General features: G+C 53.7%; 1 protein-coding gene across 8 annotated transcripts in view; it reads right to left on the reverse strand.

The window, feature by feature from the left end:
• The window catches only part of SH3PXD2A (SH3 and PX domains 2A), a 243,427-nt gene that overhangs the window by 76,776 nt on the left and 141,988 nt on the right, over positions 1 to 24,663 (reverse strand). For 7 of the 8 annotated variants that reach the window (XM_045438782.1, XM_045438783.1, XM_045438781.1 and 4 more), the window contains one exon: positions 9,014 to 9,042. In XM_045438782.1, the coding sequence (XP_045294738.1) occupies positions 9,014 to 9,042 (29 nt within the window). Of the gene's footprint in view, positions 1 to 9,013; positions 9,200 to 24,663 lie in introns of those variants that run through there. The other variant, XM_045438789.1, reaches the window with a different exon arrangement.

The raw sequence follows: 24,663 nt of genomic DNA on the forward strand, positions 1-24,663 counted from the left end.
CCCATCACTGCCACATGGGCTGGCTGTGGGGCTGCCAGATCAATCAGCCTCCTTTCATTTACAATTAGTTGGCTTTGAACTCCAGGGTTGACATCAGGCGGAGGACCCGGAGCCATGAAAATAAGAATTGTTTAAAAACACCAGCCCGGGTGAGATGTGCCAGAAGGCGATGCCTTCAGGAGACACGTTCACTTTTGGAACAGTCCGCTGGAGGGTGCCAGGAATATCTTGGCCGTGTTCTCCGAGCAGCCTGGGCCTTTCTCACTGAGGATGGGTGGCTCGGGCAGACCAGAAAGCCTTGGAAATTGCTTTCAAAAGTCTTGCTGATCTAGCCTCCAAGGCTTCCTTTCCAGACTCCTCTCCTGTTCTCTCCTTCCCCAGCCCTCTTTCCACTCCCGTCAGGCTAGACACCTCTCCTCTCAAATTCTTCACACTGATTTCAGCCTCTTAAGGCCTTGCTCATGCCCAACCCTCCCACCAGAGGCACCTGCCCACCCCTCTGCTCCTCTCTGGCCTCTCCTATCTTGTCTAGCCCTGCCCCCTTCTAGTTGACTCCCACAGCTTGTGGATCACAACCTATGCTGTCTTGCATTCACTGATGAGTCCCTGACAATATCCTCCTTCCTCAGCTGAACCGTAAGCTCCCATGGGGCCCGGGGCCAGGGACCAGCAATCGCTTAAGAGAAATGAAAGCCTCAAGGAAAGCTGCTGCTGTCTGCTGTGACTCTGTCCCTCTTCCTGAGCGGCTGGTGAGCAGATCAGGCCCCAGCCTTGCTCTTTGCCCTACGGGGATCTTCCTCTGGGGGGAGGACAGCCCCAGAGGCCTCACACACCCACTTTCTCTGCTTTATAATGTCCCTGCTCACACCTCTGCCTAGTTCCAGGGCTTGGTGGCAGTGTGACCAGCAGACCAGTTCTGCCCACTCCCACCTTGGACAGACAGCAGCCACTCTTAGATGCTTCCTCTACAGGAGGCGGGTAGATAAACTTTTCATAGTAGCCAATACTTATGCTTTAAGCAAATCTACTTCATTAAAAACCAAATTCATACAAAAACAAATGAAGAGTATATTAGTCACACCCTGTAAAAAAAAACCCTTTCCCCTTGTGGCCAGTAAGTTCCCTCTAGATACCTCAGGCGTATTCTCTTGGGGCAGCCCCCATCCCAGTCTGCTAGAGGCCTTCAGAGCCCAAGTCCTGGTCACCCGTGGATCCCTTGGGTCTTTGTTCAAGATGGAACAGACTTCAGTGGAAGAGGTTTGGATCAGGAGGGCCCGATTCAAATCCTGTGTCTACCTGGCTAGGTGACCGTGGGCAAGGTCCTTAACCTACCTCTGCTGGTCTATAAAATGAGGACAAGACCACCTGCCCAGGCTGTTACAAGATTTACCAGCAATTGTGAGATGGTGCACACCCCACCTTCTCCCATATGACAGGGAGGGGTTCCTTCTGGAGGAGGGAAAACAGCAAGGCCAGTGGTCCCTCCTGTTTGACAGCTGGATACCAGTGGTGCTGCTTCCTATTCACAATAAAAATGGCTTGGGCGCCTGGGTGGCTCAGTCTATTAAGCCGACTTTGGCTCAGGTCATGGTCTCATAGTTTGTGAGTCTGAGACCAGCATTGGGCTCTGCGCTGACAGCTGGAGCCTGGAGTCTGCTTTGGATTCTGTGTCTCCTTCTTTCTCTGCCCTCCCCCACTCATGCTCTGTCTGTCTGTCTCTCTCTCCTTCAAAAATAAACATTAAAAATTTTTTTCTTTAAATGCTTAACCCTCAGTGAGTGTTGACTGTGTGAGGCACGGTCTGTAGAGTTCACATTTCATATGTAGTAGTTGTATTCAAGCCACAGACAATTGGATGAAGTGCTATCATCATTCCCATTTCACAGACTAGGAAACTGAGGCACAGGGAAGTTAAGGACTTGCTTAAGACCACACAGCTGACAGAGCTGGGACATGAAGCTACACATTCTGGTTCCAGAATCCATGTTCTTAACTGTACAGAATACTCAGCAATGGTGGGGTCTAGGTTCTGTCTCCCCTGAGGCCAGGCCTAGGGCTTAGAAAAGGAAAATACATGTTTCAAGTGGGTCTTTTAACTCGTGGATCAAAGGTAAGACCAACTTCTCACCTCCTTTCAGGATCTATCAAAACTCAAAACAGTAACAGTGGCAGCCGCTCTCTTTGGGAGTTTGCTTCGGGCCAGGACCTCTGCTACGATGATCCTTACATTTAATGAGAAAGACACTATTTTATCCCCCATATTCACTATAGGGCATGAGGATCTGAGGTTAAGCAACTTGCTAGCCACAGAGCAAACACGTGGCATGGCTGGGGTTCAAACCCTATACGTCTGACCCCCAAACCTAAACTCTTACCTTCAAGCAACATGCTTCTATGCAATGACCCCAGAGTAACACTGACATCATTAACTTTGCCCAATAATACAGATTTTATATCAGTAAAATGGAAGTCGGACTGAACTTGCCACATTTCCAAGGAAAAGTATAAAGTAAACAGGATTTCAGGAGGAATATCAACACGTGCCCAAAAGAACAAACTTGAAACACTCTTGAGTAACCTCATTTGCATTTAAAGTAGCTGCAGGCCCTCTGCCTAGCAAGCATTCCCGACGCCGGGCCAAGAGGAAACCACAGGATCCGCGGCCGCCTGCCCCCCCTGGTGGTGAAACTCAGATCACCGCAGCCAGGCTGTGGAGAAATGCAGCTTCCAGAAATGGGAGGGGAGCACTGGATCTTTTTCAGGTCTGAGAGGACCCTCTGCTCTGGGGAGCCTGCTCCAGCCCCCTCTCAGCTCCTGCAGGAAGCCAAGCACGACCACGAGCCACAGGCCCTCCCTACCCACCAGGCACAAAGCCCTTCACTGCACCACCTCCTTGAACCCTCTGCACTCTGGGACAGGAGACTGCTCTGACAACCCCTTCACTTTACAGGTGTGACAGCCAGTTTTATGTGTCAACCTGGCTAGGCTACAGTTCCCAGTTATCCCACCACACAGGACTCTAGGTGTTTCTGGGGAAGGTGTTTTGCAGATGTGACAAAGTTCATCTGGGTGGCTCAGTCGGTTGAGCTCTCAGGTCATGATCTCAGGGTTCATGAATTCGAGCCCCACATCGGGCTCTGTGCTGACAGCTCAGAGCCTGGAGCCTGCTTCAGATTCTGTGTCTTCCCCTCTCTCTGCCCCTCCCCCACTCACACTTGGTCTCTCTCTCTCTCAAAAATAAATATTAAAAAACAAAAACAAAACCACGGCAAGTGTTGTTGTGCTAGCCAATCCCTATACCTCCTTCAAAACGCATAGCAACATCACCTCCTCTGAAATGCTCCCTGACCACTCCAGCCTCGGGCATACACCCCACTTCCCTTCTGTGTTTTTACTTATAAGCCTTTCCTCCACCGGACTGAGGCTCCTGAAGTCCAAGAATTATCTGAAACCATCCTGTACTGTGGTTCAGGCCCGTGTGCTCAGTCAACATCCCTGGATTGAATGCGTACAAGGGAGGACCTCGTAGCCACGGGAAGAACTCTAAACACAGTTTCTTTTGAGGGACATTGTCCTAAAACTTGGGGTGGGGGGTTAGTGCTCAGTCAATCAGGCCTTGCAGGCAGAGCTGAGGCTTCACTGAGGAGGAAATTTCACCTGTGCACCGTGGCGCCAGGCTGGCCTTGGGTCTCAGACTTGCAAAGCGAGTCCCCACTACTGTGTGACCAATTCCTTGCAAGAAATCTCCTGCTACATAGCTCCCCCTGGGTTTGTTTCTCTAGTTGAACCCCGACCAACACAACAGAACGGTGAGGCCGCCGAGCTCAGGTGGAGGGACCGGCCCAAGGCCACAGGATTGGCAAGTGGGACTGACCGGTGCTCCCCAGCACCCACAGGAACCCCTCGTGCCCCACACCCAATCACCAAAATCCAGCCACGGTGAGGGCATCTCCCCCTGCATTGCTGCTGGAATTCTCATGACCTCTCACCCATCTCCTCTCCTTGTCCACCTCCACCCGCCAGGCAGAAGAATCCTTCTGAGATCTAAGTCAGATCATGCCCCACCCCTCCACCCCCTCCTCAGAATTCCTTAATGGCTCTTCATCTCACTTACAGCAGAAGTCAAAACCCTTGAAAAGGCCTGCAAAGGCCTATCTGCACTGGGCTGCTTCCCCCAGCCCCAGCCACCTCTCTGCTCTCACCTCCTACCACCTCGTCCTCCACTATCTTCCACCCTAGCCACAGATCTTCCTACCATGCCTGGAGCAGGCCAGCGTACTCCTACCCCAGGGCCTTTGTACTGGCTGTACCCTTGGCCTGGACGACTCTTCCTCAGGAAACCATGTCACTTCCTTGTTTCCCTCTAACAGGACGTTTTTTTTTTTTTCCTCCTTAATACTTATTTATTTATATTTATTATTATTTTTTAAAATTTACATCCAAGTTAGTTAACATATAGCGTAACACTGATTTCAGGAATAGAATTTAGTGATTCATCACTTACAAATAATACCCAGTGCTCGTCCCAAATGTCCTCCTTAATGCCCCTTGCCCATTTAGCCCATCCCTCCACCCAACACCCCACCAGCAACCCTTAGTTTGTTTTCTGTATTTAAGAGTCTCTTATGGTTTGTCTCCCTCCCTGTTTTTATCTTTTTTGCTTCCCTTCCTTTATGTTCATCTGTTTTGTATCTTAAATTCCACATATGAGTAAAGTCATATATTTGTCTTTTTCTGGCTTATTTCACTTTGCAAACTCCTCAAGGGCAGAAAGACACATCCCTGTAACCTCAACACCTTACACAGCACTTGGCATATAGCTGGTGCTCAATAAGATCTCCAAATAAGCCATGCTTGGTCCTGCTGTTCCTCCTTTGCACAAGTGCTGTCTCTTGATTACCAAAGTTTCCTGTTCTCTGCCCCCAACCAGAAAAAACACTCCTCTTCCCAGATAATGTCCCCTGATGAGGCTGCAATGAGCTCTCTTTCCTGACCGACAATGTTCGTTCATGCACGTATGAACTCCTTGGCCCATCCAACAAGCATCAGGGGACCTGCTAATGCAAGCCCTGCAGCGATGGCTTCCCTCTCAAGGGGGTGAGACACAAATAATAAACAAGAAAACCCACAAAGAATTAGAATGTAGTCAGTGATGCGCCAGGTGATTTGAGGGGGCCGCTAAACACCGGAAAACTGGGGCTTCTCTGAGGTGACAATTAAGCAGAAATTTTAAGAAGGGGCAGCTTTGTGAAAGATCAGGGAACAGCATTCCAGGCAGAGGGAACAGCAAGCGTGTAGGTTGTGTGGAGAGAACGAGCTTGTTGTATTTAAGGAATGGAAAGTGACTGGTATGGCTGAGCAGAGACTGTTGGGGGTGGGTGAGCAAAGGAGGGTACCAGCCTAGGGTGGGACAGCAGGCAAGGAGCTAAGCACACAGGGCTTTGTCAGCTGGGATAAAGAGTTTATTCTGGGTGGGATGGAAAGTCCTTGGGGCAATTTAAGCAGAAAAGCACATGATTTGATACTTGCTTTGAAGAGCTCACTCTAGCTGTGGTGTAGAGAACGCAGAGGGCAAGGGTGCAAGCAGACAGGCTGACAGGGTCTTCCTGAAGAGAAGTGAGCTTCGAACAGGGTGTGATGGTGGAGGATGGGTTGGCAGGGGAGACAAAGGCAGGGGTGCAAGAACCACTTCTTGATGCTGGGCTCGAGCATCAGTGTGGATGGTGGGATGGGGAAGATGTGGGCAGGAGCAGGTTCAGTGGAGGGAAGAAAAGCAGAGAGAAGTCTGGGCTACACTGCCAGTTTGGAGGTCATCGGTCCTGCCTCCTCCAAGAGGCTATAAGCTGCCTGAAAACTTTCGTCCTGTTGCCTCCGCCTTCCTCAGGCCTGGCTTCAAGTCTTGGCTCTGCACTCAAGAAGAGATCCCTCCAAGGAGGAGCTAGGGCTTTGGTGACTAAAACGTGAACTGTGATGGCCAGGGAACAGCATCCACGTTCTCTATGCAAGTGCTGCTGGCTGGAGTGACTCTGGGAAGCTTCGTGAGCTTCAATGCAGAGCAGGGCGGAGCCCCAAACAGGGACACAGATCCTTACTTTGCCACAGACTGTGGGCGGCCACCCTCTCAGAGCCTGTTTCTCACCAGTAAAACGTGAATCCCACCACCCACATGCAATGAGCCTCTGGGCAGCAAATGAGAAAACATATGCAAGGTTGCCAGCCCATAGGAGATGCTCATGGAATAATCGTAGCTAGCACGCCGGGAGAGCTTTCTAGGTTGCAGGCCATGTTCTAAGCATGCTTACATATATATTAGTGTGTACAACCTTCATTATAACCATATGAGGTGTATATTAGTGTTCTCCAGAGAAACAGAACAGGATGTGTATATATAGAGAGAAAAATAGATTTATTTTAAGGAATTGGCACAAGTGATCATGAAGGCTTGGTGAGCCCAAAATCTGATGGGGTGGGCTGGTAGGCTGGAGACTCAGGAAAGAATCACAGTTCAAGTCCAAAGGCAGTCTGGTAGCAGAGTTCCTTCTTTATGGGAGAAGTCAGCTTCTGTTCTATTAAGGTCTTTCTTCAACTAAGTGGATGAGGCCAACCCCTATTATGGATGGTGATCGGCTTTACTCAAACCCCAGTGATTTCATCTCATCCAAAACAAACACCTTGACAGAAACGTCCAGAATAATGCTTCGCCAAATATCTAAACACCGTGGCCTGCCGTTGACACATAAAATTAACTGCTATAAGGTGGGTATGAATATTGTACCCAATGTACAGAAGAGCAAACAGGCACAGAGAGGGTAAGGAATCTGCCCAAAGACTCAGAGGAGAAAAGTCAGACTTGACATTCCTCCTGCCTGGCTCCAGAACTTTTAACCATGACACTAAGTGGCCATTATCATAAGCAAGCCAACGTAAATTAAATTTCTCTCATCCTTTTCCAGGCTTGAGAGTGGATGGCAGAGAAACCGGGGGAGGCTCTCCCTGGGTGAAGCAGCTTGGGTGGGGCCCTGTCTTATTTAGGAAGCAGCACAGAACCTGAACCTTGGCGATGGAGGTTGGGGGCACCTGAGAGGTTATCCTGTCCAGCCCTTGACTTTATAGCAGGAAACAGAGGCCCAGAGAAGGGACTTGCCCAAAGTCCCAGCGCTTCAAAAATGATGATGATGATGATAAACTTACACTTGCATAGCAGTTATTATGTTCTAGAAACCATTCCACGTGAACTTGTTTAATCTTTCACGTGTGAGGTAGATTCTACTGTCATCTCCGTTCAAAGAAAATGAGGAAACCGAGGCAGAGAGTTTTTGAAACTTGCCTAAGGTCACACAGAGCCGAAATCAGAGCCCAGGCTCAACCAGTACACTACAGCTCTAAGGCCCAGGGCAAGTTTCTCGGGTAGCGGGTTGTGACGGAACACAATCCCAGGTGTGCCCCTCCTTCCCAGTTCTCCCTCTGGGGCTCTGACTGCAAGTAACAGCGGAGGCCATATACAATTCCTCCGGTTCATAATGTGGCCTCACCCTCCTATTCACGCAGGAAATACCCTCCTGCACTAGGGGGTGGGCATACCCGAGGCACCCCCTGCCCAGCTGACAGGTACATGCACACACACATCTCGTCCCACACCAGACACCTCCCAAACAGGTACACACACATGAACGCAGACTCTAACCAGATACACCCCCAAACACTGGCGCACACACCTAAGCCCCCTACCAGCCAACACACCCTAATAGCACACAACTATGAAGACCCACACACGTACACACAACCCCACATACACATGTGCCCCCCAATACGTAAACCAGGACACAACCTTTCTGGTTCCAATACACATAGAAGCAAACACTTGCATACACAAAACATGCTAAACCATACTCAGAGGCACACACACCACACAATTACACCTACCCCTATTCACATTCTATCCATCACACATGGGCACACACACCTCTATTGTGTGTAAGACACCTACTGGCCAACACATTTCAATACAGGTATCTCTCCATGGGAGCCAATAACGTCAGCCACGTGTTTATACATACTCCCACATCCCAGAGGGCCAGAACCCCCAGATGGCTGCCCATCCCCATAACTCACCACCCCCATACGGGCAACACATATGCCAACACAGACAGCTCAAGTCTGCCGCCCCCACCCCCTCACCGCCCAGCCGCCAAACACGGCCCTAACTCCTAGGGACCACCCTCCCCCAATTAACTACGCGCCACCCCCACCTAGGCAGGTGCAGAATCCGCCTCCTCCATCCAGGGAGAATCCTTCTCTGACCCCAGTGGTCAGCGTCCAGCACAGTGTCCGAGGACCTGCCCCGATTTTCTTATTCCCACCCCCTTCACAAACTCTCTGTGGGCCCTGGCACCCGTCAGCCCAATGCCAGGGCCGGTCCACTCCCTCCCATCCCGGCCTCTGCTGCGACCACCCAGAGCCCCCACCCCTGCAGCAAGGAGAACAAGCTCAGAGCTGGGGGAAGAAGGGAAGGTTTGTGTTGCAGGCGTTAAAAACTCGTAGTCACTCAAGTACGACCCCCTTTGCAGTCCAGGACCCCACCTTCCCACGGGGAAAACCTTGCGTCTCCGTTAACCCTTTCATCACCACCGCACCACGGGAAGCACCCAGGGAGAAGTCAAAGCAGTGCCCAGCAATAGGCACTGCAGCCCGGGGGGAGAGCGGGTAGGATCCGGCTGCCTGGACTGCGGGGGCCCTTCACGAGACACCCCCACATCCCCCATGCACCTATCCCCACTCCCACAAGGAGAACCCGGGAGAACCTGAGGCATTCGGAGGGAGGAGAATGTGCGAGTACCGGAGAGCTTAGGGGCCACGGGCTGGGGAGGAGGACAGGTGAAGGGAGCCCATGCCCCGCAGGACCAGGGCGGGCGGCAAGGACAAGCCTCCAGAAAGTCAGCTGCAGGATCGGAGACGCGCGAGCGCAAAGCAGGAGGGGAGGTTGGAGGGAAAAAACGCCCGGAGGCTCCCTTACCTGATTTCCTCTTGGAACTGCCATAGTCCCTGAAAAAGAAGCAACAACAGATAGACATGGTTAGGGCCGGGCAGAGACGCGGGACTGCGCCGCTGCGGCTGCAGGGCACCCACGGGCCGGCTGCTGTCGGTCCCCGGCGCCACTGCTCATGTGATCCTGGCGGCCCGTGAGCCGCGCGCTCCGCAGCCGCACGCACTGCGCGCCGCGCCTGCCCGCAGGTCCCGCGCCAGCCCGGCCCCGGGCGCGAGCCGCCTGCCCCGCCCCGCCCCGCCCCACCCCGCCTCCGGCACCCTTGACCCCGCCCCACCCCGCCCCGCCCCGCCCCCGGCCGGCCCGACAGGAGGGGCTGGGTGGGCACCTTCCCGCTTCTCAGAGGGTGGGGGAGGGCGGGCCAGGTTCTCACTTCGTAAATAGGGAAACTGAGGCCCTGGACGGTGGTCACTGGAAGCCAGGCCCTGCGGGCGCTGGGAGCCTGCTCCTCTCTCCTGGAGAGGGGACCTTTTCCCCTCCCAATTCTTTGCACAGCTTGCTCATCCCCACTCAGACTTCAAGTCACGACTGAAATGTCACCTCCTCAGCGTGTCTTCCTCAACATCCTCCCCATCTCATCTCCTATTGGCCTCTGCGTAACCACAGATTTGTATGGCCCTTTGATTAAAGTCTGCCCCTGCCCTAGACCCAAGGCTCCCTGAGGTCACACTGTGCCTTGCTTCCTCCCATTACATCCCCTGGGCCTGGTGTAGGTGTGGATATATATCGGCTGTAGGCTGAATATTGAACAGATAGGTCTTTCTCCTTAAGGGCTCAGGCTGGGAAACTGGAGATTCAGCAGGGGTGAGGGCACAGCACAATGCAGGGGTAACTAACTGCCAGGTCAGAAATAATAGGTATGGAAGTTGAGCTTCTGAGTACTGGGTTCAAATGTTGTCAATGGCAATAACTCAACACCTCCCAACCTTTGATAATCTGCTCTGGACTAACCCCAGGCTGGGGCCTGCCCCACCCTCCAGCAAGGAATTAACCCAGACTCAGGATGGGGCTGTCTCCCAAATCCTGCCCCTGCTCCAGCCTTTGGCCCCTCCCACAACCACTTCCATTCACCAATCCTCAGGGGAGCTTCTCAGGCCTCTGAGATGCTGGAGGTTCTGTTCAGTGTTCAGGCAAGGCTGGCTGTGGATCTATCTGGAGACTAGAGGAAATGCCTTTATTTTCCCTAGGGGGATCAAAGAAAATGCCAATTGCTGGACTTTGGTCTAAGTGAACTGGCCAGCTAGGTCTGCCAGCTGGAAGGAGGTGATTTCGTAGAGAAAGGGACAGCAGGTTCACAAGAAAGACAGCCTCAAGGAGACTCCCTGAGATTCTGATTCTGGAGGTCTAGGCGGGGAGCTTGAACTTCTGGGGAGTTTGTTAAGCACCAAAGTGATTTGCCCACACAGCCAAGGATAAGTAAGGGGTTCTGCCTCTCCTAGGCTCCTAAGTTTTCTAAAGTTTGGGCTCAGACCTCAGTGAATCAGAATGCTGGCTGGGGCTGAGGCCCAGGAACCTGCATTTCTGATACCTTCCCCCTACCCGCCCATCTTGCTTGAGAATTTCCTTAGCATTCCATGCTTTTAATCCTCACATCCACACTAAGAGAAGGTCCTATCACACCCATTGTACAGATGAAGAAACAGAGGTTCAGACACTGCCAAAGACTGCCCAACTTAGGGAAGAGCGATGGTATATAAACCTATCTGCAAGAATGAAAACTACAGGGTGGGTGGGGTGGAGGAGGATGTGTGCATCTGTTGCCTCTAAAAGGAGTTAGGAAGGTGGGGGAATTCCCATTTGCTCTCCAATCCCTACCTGGCAGTCCGGGCATGCTCATTTCCCTAGGGCAGAAGGGAAGACCAGGAGAGACCGTGTCCCAGAGTGCCTGCCTGGGCCCCTTGAAGCTCAACTGTGGGGAGAATTCTCAGGGAGGGTCAGGAGAGCATTATATGGTGGCTATGTTCTGCTTAGTAGACTTGCCACTCCCAAGGAGGAATTCATTTCTCAGGCTTTTTTACAGAGTGCGGGAGGCCTGAAGAAGGGCAGCAACCAGATGGCATTCAGAAGCTGTCCCTCCCTGCCCCACTAGTTTCCTGCTGGTCCTGCAGGAGAAGACCTCTGGCCCCGGGACCACAATGGCTCACTGACCATCCACTGGCTGCCAGCAGTCCGGACAGGGGGTGACTTCCTCACAGTGATAGCCACCTACTTCCTCTCTTGTTTGTGCAGCTGCCCACTGCCCAGGATTCTCTTAGAGCCTGTCAACAGCACCAAGAGGGGAGACAGGCAGGTCATGATCAGGGACAGGGGAGCATACTGAGGCTTGGGAGTGGGAGGGGGACATAACTCACAGGTGCTAAGTGCCTCTTCTGCACCATATGCCCAGGTCAGCAATACTTAGTTTGGTCATTCAACAGGATCATCGGGGAGCTGGTTATAAATTCAGACGTGGAGTCCCATCCCAATCAACCACACAGTCTGCACCTCTGACAAGCGTTGGCCAAGAGCTCTACTCCTTCACCACAACCTGACAGGCAGGAGTGGCATCAGGGGCACTGTAGTTCCTGTACCCTTGTCTCAGCACGCCGACCACCACTAAGAAACACTTCTGCTTAGTAAGGACAATGGGCTTGCAGGGCCAAAGAAACTTCCAGACAGATCCCCGGCCTGCCTGTCCTTTAACCAAAGTATAAGCCCTTCCCACATGGACCCCCCATAGGAGGTGTGGCTTCCCGGTTTGCAGGTGAGGAGAGTAAAGCTTAGAGAAGCTAGACAACTTGTTCAAGGTCACAGGGTGGGTAGCTGAGGCTGGGATTGGACACTGAGAACACAGGCCTTGCTCTGGGGCTCAAATCCTTAAACGCTGCCATCCCTGGAGCAGTGTGTGCAAGGAAGGAAGGAGGAGAACCAGGTCCTGGGGGCCTGAGAAGCACATGGGTCAACGGAGTGGAGCTCCCCCTGGCAGTGGCCGGGCTGTGACTGAATGGTGGGAATGGCAGGTACTGGAATCCTTCACACAGCATCTGGCTTCCAGCCCGAGCAGGCACGGCCCTAATATGGAACCTCTTGCAGGTGTCTGGTTGGGCAGGTATCCAATGGCTGGGACTCCCCCATCCCTCACGTACCAGGGCATGGTGGGGGAAGGCAGGGCACGCCTACCTCCAGCTGCCCTGGGCAGGGCCTCAGGGCCTTCTGCTGGGGTCCAGCCCCCTAACAACTCAAAATCCCCTCCTACGCTGGCCCTCCTAGCTCCAATTCTTGCCCTGAGCTGGTACTGACAGCCCCCACCCTGCCGGTGATTCCACTCTGGCAGGTCACAGTCTAGCCTCCTTCCTGCTTGCTGCTGAATCACTATATCCCAGGGAGCCACAGGAAGCAGAAGGGGAGGGGAAGGCCAGTCTCCCTCAAGCATCGCCAGAAGCTAATGTAATTGCAAAGGCCTCCCTGGCTGGGTCCTGACAAGGTTCCACCGAGCCACTCAGCCTCCTCTGCAGCTGGTCTGGAGGATGATTAAAGACCACAGGTACAGCGACCAGCCATCCCAGGCAAACCGGGGCATGGGAATTTCAGGGGTCAAACTGGGAAAATCTCAAACTGGGACAGTGGGCCACCCTCTGGTCCATGGGTCTGGCCCTGGCTCAGGGAGAGGGGTGGAGTTCTTCCAAGCCAGCACCACGCCCTTCTTTCCTTTCAACCGGGACTCCTTGAGGCCTCCCACTTCCCCTCCCCCACAATCCCAGGGTATAAACAGTTCAGCTCCTGGCCCTGCCTCTGGGATGCCCAGTGAGGGTGGGTTCTGGAAGCAGACAGAGCCCAGTTCAGCCCTCCACTACTTGCTAGCTGGGTGGTCATCTTGAGCCTCTGTTTCTCTATCTGTAGAATGAGGGTAATAATAGTTCCAACTCCTTAAGATTTAGGGAAGATGAAAAGTACAGTGTGCATAAAAGGACGAGCATAGTGCCCGGCACAGAAAATGCCACATAAATTGTCTTTGCTATTAGTCTTTCATACCTGCAACCGACCCAGGCTGCTACCCAAATGGCCAAGGTCTGCTTAAACGTACATCTGCAAGAGCCCTTCAGAAACAAAAGGAAGGGGCTTCTTGTTAAGGACCTCACCATGATGATGGCAGCACGGTACCAGGTAGGGGCGACTCCAGCCTCGTTTTCAGAGGCTGGGGCTTTTACAGACACAAAACAAGCACTATGCTCTCTGCCTACCACACGAAAAGCCCATTTCTACACCCTGAACATTTGAACAGAGCTCATCTGGCAACAACAATCATATTTTCAGGGAGATGTTGACCCCTAGGGATTGGCATGCCTAGACTCACTGATGCCTTTAACCTCCCAGAGTGGCCTAGTCTCTAAGCCCCAAACCATAAGATGTAAAGGTCCTGCATTTTCTCGCCAATGGCACCCAGGTAGGTCACTTTTTTTTTTTCCTTTGTTTCCACTTTCAGTTCTCTTGGTGAGATGCTGCACTCCTTCTACAGACCTGCTAGTGAGAGCGCTGGGCTGGAGACAGTCAAGACCAAGAGGCTGGACGCAGGAAAGGCGGTTAACAACGCCTGCCTGCTGGACACCTATGTTTGCACAAGCTTCTCCACCCTCTACCCTCCCTTGAAAATTCCCGGCAGGCATTTGACCTTTAGTGCTCTCAAACAGGCCGAGGTGGTGGTAATCCATTTTACGAAGGAAAAGACTGAGGTCCTGAGGGCTTAAGTGGTTTGCCCAGTGCCCTGAAGCTCAAGTGACATTCTGATGCAGTGCCCCCCCCTCACCCCCCGCTGATGCCCACCAGGCAACGGGCTGCAAGAAGAGGATGCACAAGTGGCAGGGGCAGGCTCTCGCGGGGGAATCCTGCCAGTCAGGGATCCCGGAGTGAGAGGCAAAGCCAGGAAGCGCCGCTGAGGCAAGGGAGAGAATAGGAGAAAATGCCAGTGTGGTCGGGCCAGCTCTGTGGAAGGATGCTGAGTCCCTGCCAGGCAGAACTCTGCGTGCTGCAGGGGCCGTACCCTCCGCCGCCTGCCACCCCCTCTCCCTCCCACTCTCCATTAGAGAGTGCCCTGGCAGAGAAGGACACGCACGCCCGAACCTCCAGCCTGATGTTCTCACCCTCCTGTCTGCTGGCTGACATTGGCTGCTCGGCCCAGGATGCCCATCTGCAGGGCCTGCTGCCGCAGGGAAGTGCTTGAGAGGCCTGCTGGCTTGCCAGAGGGCTGGCCGTGGGTGACCTTGAGAGCCCAGTGGTCTCAGGGGACACGGGTTGGACCTAGAACATGGAGGCTGGAGTGAGGGTATGCAGCTGTGACCAGGGGAGTGACATGGAGCCCTTGAGATATGTAACAACGATCTTTTGACTGCCATTATCCACCAGTAAGCACATTTGCAGCTCCTGCCACAGGCAGGAGAAACCTGACATTGTGAGACCTTCCAAGAAGCACAGGTGTGGTTCTACTTCAAGTGCAGGGAAAAGGGAGATCTGGGCAGAACATCTAAGACAGGCTTCCAGGAGCAGTGAACTTTGAGCTGAGCCTTGAAGGCCTGGGGAGTATTTGGATCCATGGAGAGGGTAAAGAGTAGAAAGCTCTAGAACCAGGAACAAGCATCTCCAAACAGGAAGAGTTAAACTGGGTGGGTGAGCAGATAGAGGGGCAGGGAAAGGCTGGGCTGGGGGGCAGGGGGTGGGTGGGTGTAGGGGTGGGAAGCTGATGTCCCTCTGTGAAATCCAGAAGATTTCAGAGCCAGGGAGGGATGTGATCAGAGTGTGACTGGAGGAAGATTTTTGTTAAGAGATGAGGCAGACGGTGAGGGGGCAGGATGGGAGAGAGCTAGTGACCAGTCTGGCACTGACATCAACAGACCCCGGGTTCTGGGCCCGGCTCTGCCCCCGTGGACCCGGGCAAGCCACTTCAAAGTAATGCTTTTCAAATGACACATTGCGACCTATTATATTAGTTCTGAAACCAACTTAGTATGTCCCAATAAGCATTTTAAAAAGACAGACAAGACGATGGAGTCAGTTACAGTGAAGTAATTATTGGAACTTCTGTCTCAGATGTCTACTTACTTACTTGTCTACCTGTACTTGTGATGGGAAATTTGTTACCATGGCAGAAAAAGTTTTAAAGACACTAACAAATGCTCAGGACCTGTTTCCCCATTGCTAACCGAAGGTACTCCAGGCACCCTCTGTGAAACCAGTGCAGTGGGACAGAGCATATGTCGGTCCAGGAGCCGATCGAGGAGAGTCTGAGTGAAGGGACCGCAGGTCAGCTGAGGTCTGGAGAATGCTGGGGGATTTTCCCACCCCACTTAACCCCTAGCTGGGTTTCTGTTCTGGCTTTTGAGAGCCTTTGCACGGAATGGTCCCGAGGGGCAGCGACCTCTGGGGAAGACAGACAGAAGGGGCATGGATGCTGTTCTTTGCCCCCAATTGTGCCCTGATCTAAACTGTGGCACTGAGGGCCCTTGTGTCCAACAAGAATCCGTCCTTTCTCCACATGATCAGTGTTTTCCAGGGTCCTGAGAATGGGCCCCATTGTGGCCATGTGGACAGTCGAGAGAGGCCGGAATTCCTGCCCTGGGTGAAAAAGCTGAATTCCTGGGGAGGGAAGGGGTCTCGGGCACCCCCCAGGCTGAGTCCCAGAGAGGCCCGTACCAGGGCTATCCCACACCCCAGAAACCTCCCAGGCCTTGTGCTAATCTCCCGAACACCCCAGAGCCTCTCTGCGCCTGCTCCGTCCACAGCAGAAAAACAAAGCGCTCGCTGTCTGTCTGTCTCCTCTGAATGGACTCACCATTCTGGGCAGAGGCCCTAGTGTCTTGCCAGCCTGGGGATGGCTCCACTGTATCCAGGCCTCAGAGTACAGGGTTAAAAGTATGGGTGGGGTGGGGCCCGGTTCAGCCATTTGCTGCTTTGTGACACTGGCAAGTTCCGTAACCTTCCTACACCTTCCCTTGTCAAAGGGGGGATACAAGTATCCTACCTTTGTTGTGGGGATGACCCGAGATAATGTGCAGAGCTCTTACAGCAGTACCTGGCAAGTGGAGAGGACCCCTGGCCAAGAGCCTGGTTTCACAGCAGGGGCTAGATTGAGTGTGGATGGTGGCCAGGATAAAGAATTGCTGACTGGCCCATTCATGGGTATGGACTTCATAAGAATCTGGCTCCATTGCTCCAGGAGGGGGGCCAGCTCAGGACCATGAGAACAACAGGCCTGGGTTCCCATTTGTGTGCATCCCAAGAAGTCCCACCCAGGTGTTGACGGACAAGCAGTCTGTGGAGGAGGGGGCAGGGCGGGGATGCAGGCACAAAGCTGGTTTCCTAGAGGGGAAGCCAGGTTGTTCAGCCCTCTGGCCACAAGGTGTGTGAGCCCCCCACAGGCTACCAGAGCTCCTGTGCTCTCTGCTGCCTAGCTGCGGGTCTCCCTGGACTTCTGGGGACTTCATGCCAGACCTGGGGAACCGCGGAAGGGGCAGTGAAAAACGCAGTGCTGGGGTTCAATTGCAAAGTTCCTAGAGAGAAGGGCAGAGAGGGTGTTCCATGTGTGCAGGCCCTCCCGGTCTCTCGGAGAGCAGTGCTCTGTCGGTCCACCCACCTGTCCGTGTCTGAACTGAAGGGTGGCTGAAACCCAGTCTTGTGTCTGAGCAGAAGAGTGGTGAGAAACACAGTTCTGCCCTCACAGAGTATACCGTCTGGTTGGAGTGACAAGACCAACACCCAGGAAAAGAGAACATACAGTCACTTTGTGATGAAATGTCCCAAAGCCTAGCCCAAAGGATTTGTTGTATAGGAATTCCCGAGGAAGGGGAGGTCAGAGTGGTCCGGGGCAGTTGGGAATGGCTGTCTAGAAGAGGGGGCTCTGGAGCTACCCTGGAAAGATGAATATTTAAAAAGAACAGAGGCAGGAAGGAAGTTTGGGGTGGAAGGGACGATGTGAGCAAAGGGGCAGGGGTAGGAATGGATATGGGATCGTGCATGGGTGCATGTGTCTGTGTGCTGGGAGTGGAGGGTGAGAAGACCCCTGGGAGGCTATCTGCTTTTTGTGGTGGTGGGGGGGGGGTGGGCAGGGAGGGCGGTGGGCAGGACATCCAGCTGGGGCTGGACTCAAATGAAGGCAAATAGCTTAGATTTTAGAAGAAACTTGTTGGGAGAAACCCAGGGATGACACTTGTAATGGAAGATTTTCCCCACGAGGTGGCAGCACTAGCTCTGCGGCTGAGAATCCAGTTTCCATGCGGTTCTGCTCCTCCCGGTTCAGGCGCTGGGATGGCTACTTGTTTCAGGGAAGACAGAGGACCGCTTTGCTCCCCAAGCTACAGTAGCCCCTTCTGCAGGAGTGCGCCTGATCTGTGGGTGTGCCACACACTGGGGCCCCACTGCTGAGCAGAACTCTGGTTTGCTCCTTGGCGGTAACGATGCACGCTCTCCAGCCCTAGCCTAATTTTGAGCTGGGTTAAGGACTCTGCTTCTTACAGATGCCCAGGAGCCTGTCCAAGGCCCAGCTGTGCCTATTCCTGCCTCAGCCTCCATGGGAAAGAATGCTCCAAGCAAGGCCCCAAGCTTCTCCTAGGCACGCAGCTCACCTGCACCACTGGGGAGGGCCTGGGCTCTTGGGACCCATTTGGTGGCCTCTTACAGCGAGAGAACCCTGCATCTCCCAGACTTTCTCAAACCATCCACATCACAAATGCACAAGCACTGAGCACCCAGAGAGGCCAGGCCCCCCTTGACATCTACTTGATGTTGTCTCCAAGGCAGGTGCTTTGGGCCCATTTTACAGATGAGGCTCAGACAAGTTAAGTAACCTGCCTGGAGCCACACAGCTAGCAGTGGGGAAGCAAGGCTGAGAACTCAGGATTATTTGTGCTTCTAGCCTCTTCATGCACAGCCCTCCCCACCCCCCCCCCCAACCCCCGCCCTCTCTGGTGTTTCACAACCTTCCAGCCCAGAAAGCCCATTCTGATTTTGACTCCAAATGGCACCGAATGTCCCAATTTTGTCCCCAACACTTAGAGGTGCCCCACCTTGAGCTGCCCAATAGAGTTCTGTGATCAATGATGGAAATGGCCTCTATCGACACTGTGCAATCTGGTGGCCACAGCCATTAGGTCTGTCGAACACTTGGGATGTGGCTAGTATGACCCAAAAACTCAACTTTTCATCTTATTTAATTAAAAATTTAATTTAAATGGCCACAGTGTATTACCTGATACATTGGACAGTGTGGCCTGGCTCAATGCACTGAATGTGGCTCTGGCAGGAAGGTTTGTTTTGGCTCGTGTGGGGGGATGCATATGTGTGCAGCTGCCTGGATTCAAATCCCAGCTCTGCCAGATCCTCTTGGGTGTCTCTGTCTTAACTTCCACTCTGTAAAATGAAGAGGCCAACAGGACCCACCTAATTGGACGGCTGGACGATAAAACAAATTAACGCCTACGAAGAACTCCGTGCACAGTAGGCTCGGTAAAGGTGAGAGAATGCCTGAGCCTTCAGCCTATCCTGCTGTCCCCACACCCTAGTCACAGAGCCCTGCACAGGCCCAGTGGTTGGGGGTGGGGGAGGGGAGGGGCTGCTGGAGAAGGAGCTTGGTAAGGACGTGGGGAGACTGGCCTGGCTGGCCCTAGTGGGGTGGGCCAAGGCTGGAGGTGCCTGTTTAGAAACAAGAAACCCAGGTTCAGAGGGGCGAAGCCACTTTGCCAAGACCCCATGGCTGCTGGGTGGCAGAGCTGAGTGGTCTGAGACCCCTCACCATGTGCATGACTGTTACACTTCCTTTTCCCCGGGAATCCCAGGCTGCCAGGCCGCCCAGGCCCCTTGGCCTCACTGCTGCACCGAGTGGTGGTGCTCCACGAAGGGGCGGGCGGCCGCCACACACTGAGCAGCAGGCACTGGGGACGCAGGACAGAAGGGCTCTGTGCCCAGGAGACCTGGGATGCTCCAGGCCAGCCTGGGCCCAGGGCAGGCTGGGGGCTTCCCGAGGGCACTTCCTAAACTACTGCCTCCCTGGGCAGCATGTGAGAGAGAGGGTCTACCCAGGAGTCTCAAAAGACATCAAACCGGGCCACCCAGTGGCCGCGGGGGGGTGGGGGGGAGTGGGGAGTGGTCACAAGACTTGGGTTTCAGGCTCAGTATCTGAACCAGCAGCATGAGCTGGGGGATGGCAGCTCTCCTGTGCCATGGTTTCCTTGACTGAAAAAGTCAAGGCATTGGACTGGGCTGTTCTTTTTTTTTTTTTTTTTTTAATGTTTGTTTATTTTTGAAAGGCAGAGACAGAGTGTGAGCAGAGGAGGGACAGAGAAAGAGAGAGAGAGACATACACACACACACACACACACACACACACACACACACACACACAGAATCCGAAGCAGACTCCTGGCTCTGAGCTGTCAGCACAGAGCCTGACATGGGACTTGAATCCACACACTGTGAGATCATGACCTGAGCCAAAGTCGGACGCTTAACTGCCTCAGCCACCCAGGCACCCCTGAACTGCAAAGAGACCTCCAGCTCCAGGCCGCAGACAGGCTGCAGGAGGGGCGAGCCCGGAGGCCTGGATGCCAGCTTCCTTCCCCAGCTTTCCTTCCAGCATTGAACCTCCTCTCTCCTCTGAGTCAGCCCAGCTCCAACCAGTGAATTCACTGCTCCCCAGAACACCCATTACAGATCCCAGTGGGCCAGCCCTGGGCCACCACCTTTATCCTTTGCTGGATAATAGCCTAAGCCTCTGCTGCCGGAAGTCCTCTGTGGTCCTGGAGCAGGCTTAAATCCTTGGTTACCCCAAAGCATGGCGGGAAATGGGGCGAATGAGGGAGGGGGCTGGTCAGGCCTTGGTAGGAGTCACCACTGAAGAGCCCTCCCACCCTGAGTGAGTCCTTCTTTCTCAAAGATGAGTGTGTGTGTAGCGGGCTTGGGGGGGAGGGGATGGGATACTGCTATTATTGCCATTATTATTATTATTATTATTATTATTATACTATAATTGATGAGAATAGTACTTTTTCAAGCATTACCCTATACCAGGTACGAAACTAAGCCCTTGATGCATAACAGCTCATTTTATCCTCAGAACATTCCTATGCGTAGGTTCTCTTATTTTCTCCATGTTACAGAAGAGAACTAGAGGACCAGAGAGGGCATGTAACCTGCCCAAAGTCACACAGCCAGTGAGCCCAAGCTGTCTTAGGTAGTGCTCAAATCACTTGCCACCTTGTGGCTGATAAGGACACCTGTAAAATCCAGATGAGCTAAATTAGGAGTAGGCGGGAAAGAGAAAGGTAAGGTGAAGGCAAAGCCTCAGGGCCAGAAACACCAAAACGACACCATCGACTTGTGGACACTTCCTTGGGAAGGTCACAACTTCAGCTCCGGTGTGAGCACAGCCTTGAGGAAGAGGAAACTTGGCTGTGACACGTGGTGCTGTGTCCCTGATCACCGCTCAGAGAGGCACAGTGGCTCCTGACTGTAGCGGCCTGTGCAGAGAGCCCCGGGCTGCTTCCTGGAGGCTGTGCTGCTAAGTGAGCGGGCCCATGGCCAGGTGTGCGACCCGAGGACAGCCCGACCTCATGCACGGGCAGGTTTTACAGTCTCCAGGGGGGCTGTTTCTCTCAGCAGAGTGGCCATGAATTCTGGGAGCAGTGACGAGGCCTCGTGGCTGTCCTGGGCTCTGCCTCCCTCTGACTTTCTCTCCTTCCCGTCCCCACCTCCCAGCCTAATGCCACTTCTGACACCCCCAGAACCTGGTGTGGCACCCTCTTTTCCTCTGCAGCTCTTGCATTACTATGATGTCTTTCCTGTTTCCTCCCCTCCACTCTGAGCCCGGGACGGGGGCCGCATCTCCCCAGGCCTCACACAAGGCGAGGCACAGCAGGTGTTTGCAGAACAAATGCACGAACGTCCTGACCGCTGGCAACCAGGCTCAGGGTTGCTTCTGAGGGGCTGGCGAGAGCTGCAGCATTATCCTGAGCTGTCCTCCTGGGGCCCTCAATCCCCTCCCGTAAAGCCCGGAGGAAGTGCTGCTTCCTTTAGAGGGTCTTCCTTCATGATTACGGGTGGGTCAGCGTGTGTGCATGTTAGTTTGTATAAAATGCCAATGTCTTGAACAGTCTCCATGTGGGGAGTTCACCCTGATGACTCAGTGCGTTTCTCCTCCGTTTGTGAGGATGGCCTCGGAGTCCTGTGCTCCATCCCATGGCTGTGACATCACCCAGGGTTGCCATGGAAACTACTGGGCCCTCACAGTGAGAATGCATGCTCTTCCTGACATCCTGCATTATGCTGCAGGATGCATTATTGCCTCAGATGTGTCTCTCCCTTGCCCAGCTGGACCGCAGTGCCTTACTGCCTCCTTTGCCTGTCTCTCTGTGGGCCCGAGTCTGAGAACAAGGGCAGATGTATTGCTCAGGGAGTGCTAGCTATTTAAGGTGCTAGCTCAGTAGCGAGCTGAGATCTGAACCCAGTGCTGGCTGACTCCTAAGCCAGTGCCTGGAACTGTCAGGATCTTGATCTTTGCATCCTTCCTGTCTGCCTTCCCACCCTTCTGCTCCAAAGCCTCCGAGCTTGTACTCACGGGCCTCCGTCAGCCCAGGCCTTCTCCCTCCCCATCTGTATAAGGCACCCCCAGGTGGAGGTCAGGCTCCCCATCCTTCCCTGCACAACTCCCCCCACCCCCCCGCAAGGGTCTCGCTCCCTCTCCAAGCTCCCCCTGCACTCTCGGCCCGAGCATCTCCATTGGGCTTGCTTGAACACCTCGCACTCACTGAGAGTCAGGGTGCACCTGTCAGCCTGCCCTCCTGGACCAGAGGGCGCTGGCCCCCCTGCCCCCCCCCCCCCCCCCATGCAGGCCTTCCTGAGAGCTCGGGCCGGCACAACCTCAGTCCAGTTTCCACATTCTCGTTGCAGAAACTCAGGGCCTCAGCCCCGGACCCCCCCAGGGCTGCTCCTCTGTCAGTCAACAGGCATATGCTGAGCACCCATTACATGCCAGGCCCTGCGGTCTCAGCGTTGAATAAAACAGACTCATCCCCTGCCTCGGGGGAGGGCAGTAGACAATTAGATAAAACGAACTGGTAAACTGGGTTAAAAGCTCTGAAGAAGGAGCACCTGGGTGATCAGTGGGTTAAGCATCCGACTCTTGGTTTCAGTTCATGTCATGATCTCGTGGTTTGTGAGTTTGAGCCCCATGTCGGGCTCTGCACTAACAGTGTAGGGCCGGCGTGGGATTCTTTCTCCCTTTCTCTCTGCCCCTCCCCCATCTCGAAATAAATAAGCTTGAAAAAAAAAAAAGCTGTGAAGGAAAAGGAAAGGTTGCTGAGATGGAGAGAAACGGAGGTCTGAGGAGGTGAGGATTCTAGGGGACTCTGAGGAGCAGATGGGATGAGGGAGGCGGGGGCTAGGGCCTTAAGGATGGGGATGGGGAGGGGGAACCAGGCCTGCCCAGGCCCAGGCCACCGGGAACCTTCTTGGAAGTCATCCTAAGCACAGCGGATAGCCACGTCAGCGCTAGCTTACACAGGCTCTCTGGAAAGCCCCCTCTCGCTGCTCTTTGGAGGTGGACTGGAGGGGGTGAGGGGAAAGCAGGAGAGCTGGAAGGAAGAAACCACAGTGGGTGCATAAAAGCCCAGCACCCCTGCCCTTGGGTGGGACCACCAGTTCTTGGTCAGCTCCCAGAGCTCCTGTGGGATGAAGCCCCAGTGGCCCATGGGCATCTGGTTGATCATGAACTACTTTTGGCTGCTTTCCCTCCCCTGCCTTACTTCACTCCTTCACTGGTGTCTCCTGGTGTCACCTCCCAAATAAACTGCGTGGGCTCAAATCATCCCCAGATCTGCTTCTGTAGGATCCTAAACTGAGACACCTGCCTTTCCCTGTCTCTCGTATAAAGTTTCCCCCCACTTGCCTCCCAAGATCCTCACAGCCTGCCGGAACTAGCACATGACCAACACATAGTGGGGACTTTACCCAGAGATATGACCGGTGTCCTCTGTCCTCTGGCTCTCAAGGTGACTGCCTGTGGCACTACAGGTCTCTGTGAGGCTCTGACCAGTAAGACAGGCTCACAGGTGCCCTCTCCTGCATGGGATGGGGGCCAGAGCACTCCCTGCTATTAACCTTGACTTCTCTGGCTTGGCAGGCATACCTTTCTGTAGTCAGGAGCCTGCTCCTGCATAATTATATCAGGCCCAACCACGGCCCAGCCCTCCTCCCTGTCCATCAGGCTGGCTTTGATCTGAGTCTCCATAAAGGTTCAGCTCAGGCCTCCAGGTGCCCTTCTATGCACCAGCATTCAGAATGCTCTGGAAATCAGCTGGGAAAGTTTCTGAGAGCCAGAAGGAACACGTCAAAAAACGTGGTATGAATCCAGTTTCTCTGGGTGACCTTAGGGAAATCAACACCCCACCCCCCAGCAGAACCCGTCAGTGCAACGTGAGGGCGGAGCCGGGGCTGGAGGATGTCTGGGCAATGTTGAGCTCTGAAGGCTGGGACCGAGTGAGAGGGGGCAGCCCTCCCCTCCTGCCTCTCAATGAGATGCAGCCAGGGCAGTAGGGGCTGCTTTGACGGCTCCAGAAACTGCCAACTCACGGAGCTGTAAGCTGAGCGGTGAGTGCTCTGTGGGCACTGGTTCTCCAGGCCTCTGGCTTCTCCTTCAGCACATATCAGCCCCTCAACAAAGGCGATGGCAATAATAGGTCCCATTTATTATGAGCACGTGCCATGTAACATGCTAAACACTTAGTGAGCTTTATTTAAGAGGGCCCCCACTGGACTACCCGGATTCTGGCCATCTCTGCCACTTATCGGCTTTGCAAGTCGCATGACCTTGCTTTGCCTTAGTGGGTTTAACTGTAAATTGGAGAAAATAACTGTACCCGTCTCATGGATAGGTACAAAAATTAAATGAGCTAAAACGTGTCAATTGCTTTCTGCCAAACACCTGGGCTGCCTAGTACTCGCCCTGGTAGGAAGGTGGGCATCTTGTAGTTAGCCCCTAGGTCTGTTGCCTGTGCCCACTGGCCTTCCAACATGCCCTGGGGAAAGTAAGCACTGAAGTCACGGTGTAGCTGACCTGCAGGGCCAGACTGTGTGTGTACTTCCTGGGGATGGGAATAAAGTGCAAGGTGGGCACCCTCACCCCTCCACCCTCAGCCCCTACTCAAGGGCCAGCCCACCTGCTTCCTGCGCCGAGAAGATGAAGTAGGCCTTGCCCGCTTGCCCGTGGGCTATGGGACAATTTGTGCAAGGGCCAAAGCAGTACCAGAAGGTCTAGAAATCAGAGCAGCGCATGATTGAGGAAAGAAGTCAGTCTCCAGACTGGAGAAGACAGAAAGGATGCTAACGGGTCTCCTAAGCCTTAGAGTTTGGGAAGAAATAAAACCTCCCTCTGGGATCTTTCTAGGGCTCTGCAAAAGGTCTAAAACTGGATTGTGGTGATGGCTGCACCACTCTGTAAATTTACTAATAATTGCTGGATTCATTGTACACTTAAAAAGAATTTTGCTTTATGTAAATTATATTTTAGTAGGGCTGTTTGAAAATAAAATCTCCTGCCTAGCCTCAGGTAGTGAGCACCTCAGGCTGTGTGTCCTGGGGGTGGGGCAAGGGGAAGGGGGTTC

This window comes from Leopardus geoffroyi, chromosome D2 (genome assembly GCF_018350155.1).
Source record: "Leopardus geoffroyi isolate Oge1 chromosome D2, O.geoffroyi_Oge1_pat1.0, whole genome shotgun sequence".
In the NCBI taxonomy this organism is placed as follows: domain Eukaryota; kingdom Metazoa; phylum Chordata; class Mammalia; order Carnivora; family Felidae; genus Leopardus; species Leopardus geoffroyi.